The 7,176-nt window shown below is 34.5% G+C and overlaps 2 protein-coding genes across 3 annotated transcripts in view; one reads left to right on the forward strand and one right to left on the reverse strand.

Moving 5' to 3' along the window:
* The window catches only part of LOC111498615 (ubiquitin carboxyl-terminal hydrolase 12), a 16,608-nt gene extending 14,997 nt beyond the window's left edge, over positions 1-1,611 (forward strand). Inside the window, exons 28-32 of the mRNA XM_023149920.1 lie at positions 141-227; positions 344-460; positions 567-641; positions 816-902; positions 1,110-1,611. Coding sequence (XP_023005688.1) covers positions 141-227; positions 344-460; positions 567-641; positions 816-902; positions 1,110-1,151 — 408 coding nt within the window. The 3' untranslated portion in view covers positions 1,152-1,611. The remainder of the gene's footprint in view (positions 1-140; positions 228-343; positions 461-566; positions 642-815; positions 903-1,109) is intronic.
* A 732-nt stretch (positions 1,612-2,343) lies between these two features.
* Positions 2,344-7,092, reverse strand: LOC111498640. Of its 2 annotated transcripts, none has more exons than XM_023149962.1 (10): positions 6,938-7,092; positions 6,490-6,690; positions 6,120-6,282; positions 5,343-5,413; positions 5,109-5,157; positions 4,889-4,956; positions 4,674-4,789; positions 3,626-3,725; positions 2,967-3,096; positions 2,344-2,463 (listed from the first exon to the last, which is right to left on the reverse strand). In XM_023149962.1, the coding sequence occupies exons 1-9, from the start codon at positions 7,047-7,049 to the stop codon at positions 3,002-3,004; spliced, it is 975 nt and encodes a 324-aa protein (XP_023005730.1). In that variant the 5' UTR covers positions 7,050-7,092; the 3' UTR covers positions 2,344-2,463; positions 2,967-3,001. The 2 variants fall into 2 exon arrangements, with proteins under 2 accessions (XP_023005730.1, XP_023005731.1); XM_023149963.1 differs by having other exon boundaries at positions 4,674-4,786; positions 6,938-7,091.
* Between the last annotated feature and the right edge of the window lie 84 nt (positions 7,093-7,176).

The following is a 7,176-nucleotide window of genomic DNA, read 5'->3' on the forward strand; positions in this document are numbered from 1 at the left end:
TTTTTTTTTTTTTTTTTTTTTTTTTTTTTTTTTTTGCCCATATTGTCTGATGTCATGGTTTGGAGAGTATGAAATTGGACAGTTTGTTAGTAGTGCTAAACTTGTTGCTAACCTTATATTATTTCTGATGAAAATATCAGATTCCCGAAGAGGAGAAAAACCTTGGTCCTCAGGATCGTTTGATTCATGTGTACCACTTCAGCAAAGAGACAGCCCAAAACCAAATGGTATGGAATTTATATTCATCTTGAGTTTTCTGAAATTGCTTCCAGCAATTTGATTATCATGACTTCTTAAAGCTTTCTTGTATCATATTGTTTAAAATACATTATTTATTCAACAGCAAGTACAAAATTTTGGAGAACCCTTTTTCTTGGTCATTCATGAAGGTGAGACCTTGGCTGATGTGAAAGTTCGCATACAGAAGAAACTTCAAGTTCCAGATGAAGAGTTCTCCAAGGTAGCCTCTTCAACCTTCATTCTGCTGTGGAAATGCTTTTTCTTTCCCTAATGCAAATTATTTTAGAACCATAATGCTATTTTCTTTTCCAACTTTATTTCATCAGTGGAAATTTGCATTCTTCTCTTTGGGGCGGCCTGAATATCTGCAGGAATCTGACATCGTCTCCAATCGTTTTCAGGTACTTTCTGCTTTAACTGTAATTTTTGTAAGTTTTGTTCTCAATTGTTTTAGTTGAGTTACCCTTCAAGATTTGGATTAAGAACTGTTATTCTTGGTATTGACTTGATCACTTTTATTTGTTGTCTAACTTAATGAACTGATTGTAATGAATCTGTACAAATAAACAATACAGAGAAGAGACATTTATGGTGCTTGGGAACAGTACCTTGGGTTGGAGCACTCAGACAACACTCCCAAGAGGTCTTATGCTGTCAATCATGTGAGGGTCTCTTACCATCTTTTATGGTTATCTTCGTAGCAAATTCCCTTTTAGCCTACTAAATATGATATAAAGCAAACAGGTTTTTTTTTTTTCATTTGTCTTGTATATCAAAAACGACGTTCTCTACTTTTGCTCGTCATATGAGATTATGGGGCGCTGTTTGATATTATAATTGTTAAATTTGCATAAAAATTTTGTTTGCAGAACCGTGCCACATATGAGAAACCAGTGAAAATATACAACTGAACATAGGCATCTTCTACACAAAACTTGAGCCATATGAAGAGTCCCACTTCGGCCAATTGTGGAAGAAAATGTTAGCCATATGCGAATGAGGTGCGTATGAAGAAACAAAGCTCCTATTTGAAGTTATTCTCTAGTGTGTAGTGATAGGAATTCAGTGATATAGTTTTTGTTTTCCCTTTTTATTTTTTGCTTAAATTTGGGTGGGGAGGTTCGTTTTTCCTCGGGCGTTTTTACTGTGGTTCGATTCTTCCATCGGAGGCTCTACCATGTGTTAATTCTAATGCACTCGATTAAAGCTTCAGCTTTATAAAAGGTTGGTGGGTTATGAAGGTCTAGTGTAATTTACCAGGTACATAACAAGTTCCTTTCCTCTTTATTTTCTTATTTTTCCATCTGAGGGGATGTATATTGAGTTTATAGATGCCACTCTTTTTGTCTCAATTCATTATTTTTACCCTCTTTTGGTGGTGCCTGCTGGTTTGTGCAACTTTTATAATCCTTATTGTGTACATCATCAGCCCTGCAGTTTAGTATCCAATATGTTCACTTCCTCCACCTATGTGGGAGACCCCACTTTAAATCTTACAAATGAAAAACCTTTTCTACTATATCACATCATCATTGATAGAATTAAAGATACGTATAATAGCTAAGCTAACATTTTGAATCTATACACTTGATTAAAAGATTAGAAGTTCGAATTCTCATGTTTGTACTTGTAAAAAAAATAATAGATTTAATTCTATCCACTTTTTACCTAGTTATTAGTATTTTGGTCGGTTCATTTTATGAACATTCTTTTTTATAAATACTTCTAATTTTCAGTTCTGTAGCATGAGTTTGATATATTGACATTTAAGTTTGTAAATTAAAAAAAAAATGCATATCCAATAGATAAGAAAATAATTAAATATAACGTTGAAAATTTAAAGATTATTTTAGGCCTAGAGGCCTAACAGATATGTATAAAGTCGGCTTACAAGTTTTAAAAACTCAGTAACTCATTTTGCTCACCACCCTGCCCACGCCTATTTGCCAGCTCGAAAATTTCTCCATGTTATAAATAATATTTTGGTCCTACAATTTATTTACATTCCTTTGCATGAGTGAACTTTTTATCTTTTAATGGAAAATCATCTTTTCAAATGCTAACCTGTGATTTGGAAAATCATACCTCAAAGTTGTTGTAAATAAGGGTATCATCACAATAACTCAGTCTGTTCAGTGAATTAGTTGGCTGCTTAAAAAGAATACACCCATTTTAAAATTGTAAAATTGTCTCCCGGAATCAAATTGTCTCCAAGAGTGATTCCTGAAAGAGATCAGTAAACAATTTATTATTCAGATAAACTATGTTAAACAAACACGACTCTTCATAATGGTATAATATTGTCCACTTGAGTAAGCTCTCGTGGCTTTGCTTTGGACTTCCCAAAAAGTCTCATGCTAATGGAAATAATATTACTTGATTATAAACTAAATATTTATAAACTTGAAAATTTATTACCAAAAAATTCAAATAATTATATTTTTTATCTTTCAGAATTTATAATGAATATCAAGATTGTGACTCAAATTTATAATGAATATCAAGATTGTGAAACATTTGAAGACCGATGGAAACTCGTTCATATATCGCTCTCTTCTGTTGTTTCCTAATTTTCTTCCTATCGTGTTTTAATATAAAAAAATATATATAACAATAATGATGAAGGAAGCTATGTTTCGAAGGAAATATCAAATAAAAATTTTGCATTCAATCCTCTAGGAACAAATCTCAATTGCAATGTGAAAGTTTAAATTTGGGGTACAAACCTATTTGTTGTCGTCAATTTTATTGTATATCTAGTCTATAGGACCCTGTAGGATATCTGATCATCAACCGTCTCCACAACCACCCGCTTCATTCGCACAAGTATCATCAGAAAAGATCTCGCTTTGGGACCTACAAAAATGTGAACCCTGTCACTACATTGCTTGTTATTAATAGTCATTGATTCTGGACTAGTTTCATTCCGCTACTCGGTATAAGCCAAATGGGATGTAAATTTACTTTCGCTTAATTCCGCATCACTTCCAAACACTGACCGAAATAGAGTGAAAATGGCATGTCTAGACTATATTATGGTGCATGTCTACGGAGAATATGGTGAGAAAGGAAGGTAATCAAATGTAGAACATAGTCAAAGAGTAAATGCTACTGCCGTTTCTTTTTTCCTTTTGCAAAGATGCACAAAAAAAAAAAAAAAAATGCAATATGGCGTGTAACCAACTATGCTCATCTACTTAAAAACATGTCCTAAATTAAGAGGTCACATATTCAAATTTTCCCACCCAATCGAAAAATATTTTCTTGGCACTAAGTGCATTGGTTCTACTTAAGCATTAAAAGTCGTTAAGCTTTTGTTGGTTCTTTTTTTCTTTTAATGTCTTCTTGACTGGAGTATATGATTAAATTAGTACGTGTAGATTACCAAGGCCCATTGATGAAACTTCGTCTTGAAAGATATAGTTTTTTCCCTTGGCTTTCATTTTCAGAAATGAGTTGATGTTCTCAACGGCCACGATGAGGTCCTGGACAAGTTGGATTTCAAAGATGTAAAAATTTTGCAAATAGAAATAACAATTTTATACATAAGGTTAATCGTAGGAAGTATCACGCAAATATACAGGTAACGTTCTTGTAATTTTAGTCGAGGGTTTTTGGAGATGTAAGGGATCATTACATATTCACATTCAAATTCCTCACGCGACGCGATCATAAAATGGGATTGTTCGCCAAAGTTCTTGCAATGACACTCCTCAATAAAGTAGAATTGCTCAAAGAAAAAACTACACCTTCAAGATATAGCTAAATCTCTTACGATGGTCACTTACCCGAACATGTTTGGGTGAAGCTATCCCTTACAACAACCTGCCCAATTGGCAAAATGTTTGCTTCTACAACTATAAGTATAAAAAGTCCCGTACAGATTCTTATTGACTATTACCCCTATAAAGAGACTGTTCTTAACATCATCCCCTAAGATATATTTGAGTTTATAGCTTTTTTTCAACATCCATCTCCCAATCGAAGTACACTTGACCCAGAGGCCATTAAATGCATCTTTCTAGTATATGCTTCAAATCAGAAAGGATAGATGCTACTCCCCAGGTCAAAGAAATCTTCTCCGTGGATGTTACCTTCTTTGGAAACCAACCGTATTACCAGAAACCTTAGACTTCGGCTTAAAAACTCCTCGAGAACTTGTTGGAACGTAGGTGTGAATAGCGCTGACCGTGTTACTAAAACTAGGAGGAAACGGTATGAACTACTCTGATTGCTCATTTAGAACTACATGTGGTGACTCTTCGGCTTGTTAGAAGGGCTATTTAATTTTCATCTAATTCATCATGCATTTAGTAATAACTCTCGGCTAGTTAGGAAGGTCTCTCAACCATCAAGTTAACAAAGGTAGATATATAATGGAAACTCAACAAACATTAATGAATAAAATCAAATGGAATTATATAGTGTCGTACCTCCCATGATGCTAGGCTCTTCATATATGATGGGATACTTTCAAAGTCATCCTTTGATAGCTTAATTGAAGGTGAAATGGCTTCTTCATATTTCAAGTAATCTTCACCTTCCTCTGCTTCATACAAATGCCAAAGTCATGAACTTCATACCTTGATATAGGTTAAAAAATCATTAAAATAATAATGCCTAAGACTGCAATCTACGAACTTTCTACCTTCAGACACTCCAATTTGTGCAGCAGATTGGCATGGAAAATTGGAGTCAAGTGGTTTCCCTAAGAACCTGAAAAGAACAATGAATCCTATGATTCAATTTACTAATCTTTTATTTGGCAATATACGAGCTGCTGATGAAATGAAAAGAAACAACAAATGTTCAAATTCAATCAAATGATCTTCTAAAATCATAATATAATTATACAGATTTGAACCTACTTTTTCGGGGTATGAAAATCCGCATACGGATCATCAAACCTGGAGTTACCTATAAACGCAATAATGAGAAGTCGCTTGTTAAGAAAGCCTTAAGCGAAGAATAAAGCCACTACAGATAACCAAAAACAATCGAAGTTCAAACTCCTTCCAAATATGGATAACCATCATTTTTACTCCTCTTACATATTCTGGAAAATAGCATATAAAGGCAAGTGGCAATTACAGTCTTCTTACCTTCAGATGCTAAAGTAGCCAGACAAACATCTGAAAGCCCAGCATTTTGTAAGCTTAAAGAGTCATCGAGTCTGGAAATGACAAGAACAACCAAGTGATTGAGGGTACAAGATAATTCGCTAATTGATAGGTAGCTATCTTTTTATACACTTGTACCAATCCTGTGTTTTGAAAGGTGTGCAGCATGCGACCTCCGGTTTTTTGTAACTTTTGTAATCTTTTACTGGTTAAAAAGAAATAAGGGGGAAATTGTTATATCTTTAAAGAATTTCTGGAAAAAATCCTTATTTCTATAATTTTTCATACTGTAATTTTCTTCTATTATTTTAATTGAATTTTTCTATTGCATGCTTCACCCAAAAAATAATAAGTAGGATCACTTTTTTTGGCCACGCACAGAAGCCCTAAAGAGGTAACTGCACTTAGTGTGCCACACTTAAAGAATTTCATATCCACAAATTTTAAAAGCACTTGGTTTGCTATGCCTTGCAAAAACAAGGTCAAGGTGCATATGAACAACAAACTCAGGGACAGAACAAGCCAAACCGGGAATGTGTGCATTGCATACTCTAGCCTTGCACATGTTGCCGTTCTGCCTTGCTTCATCTCTAACCTTAGCTGGCGCACCCATGAGCGTGCCGTCAGCCAAGCCAAGTGCCTTGAAATTTGTGGGTAAAGAACCACAGTTTCAATCTTTTAGTTTTCTCTATTTATATATAACCAATAAGATAAGATACTACTAAATAACAAGGGAAGGATGAGGGAAGGATACAATACAGTATGTCTTCTTCGAAATTATGCTTGGCAAGTCCTGTCATAGAGACCGATCTCTGGTATGAAGACGGTACGTTCAATCCATCCTTGGAGCTTGAAAGCTCGAAACGTAATCCAGATGTTAATGCATGGTTATAATTTTTGTCTTCTTCATCGATCTCGAACTCTAAGGCAAAAGAAGATAAATGATGCAGCATTAATAAAATTAATAATCATTCTTTCCCTTTTGTTCTATGATTTTTCGAAAAAAAGTAAATGATGTTGAGAATTTTAAGATTAATAATAATAAGGATCGTATGTATCCTATTTAAAGCTACTCCACTCGTCATTTCATCACAACATTCAGAAAAAGAAGGAATTCAATGTAATTCACCTGGAACGTATCCGACGCTCTTAAGCTGCTTTTGTATCTCCAAGAGATCGCTTTCGTTCTTCTTGTAAACTTCACTGACGTGCCCTAACAGCTCCTCAAAGGATACTGTTTCTAAGGAAATTGATTCGAGCAAACTGACATCAACAGTAACAGCCGACACGCGGCGGTTGAGAGATTGTATGAAGGTCGATGATGCCGAATCTGGAGGATATATTCTCAACAATTAGCACAAATCAGCAACCCTTACTTATCAACAACCTCAAAATTGCAGTCTAATTCATCAAAGCAAAACACAATAGCAAATTCACGAACGGAAAAGAAAAAAACAGCCACATTCGATCTCCTAGATTATAAAGGCAGCAATTCTTTGTAATTTTCAATCAAATTCCATTCGTCGGAGTACCAAAAAGAGAGGACAAGGTAAGAAAGAGACGGAAATAGTGCGAACCGAGAGGAATGGGGCGGCGATCGACGGACTGCTTGAGAGCATTGCAGCTATTTTGAAGATGGTTGCAAAATGGCGCTAGGGTTTTGCTGAAGTTCGATATCAGATCCTCCATTCTTCTTCTCTTTCAGACGTTCAAATTGAATTATGCTTCAACTGATCGATCCATTTGGCTGATTTTGAAAAAAAAAAAAAAAAAAAAAAAAAAAAAAAAAAAAAAAAAAAAAAAAAAAAAAAAAAAA

The sequence above is a fragment of the Cucurbita maxima genome, unplaced genomic scaffold (assembly GCF_002738345.1).
Source record: "Cucurbita maxima cultivar Rimu unplaced genomic scaffold, Cmax_1.0 Cma_Scf00025, whole genome shotgun sequence".
Classification (NCBI taxonomy): Eukaryota; Viridiplantae; Streptophyta; class Magnoliopsida; order Cucurbitales; family Cucurbitaceae; genus Cucurbita; species Cucurbita maxima.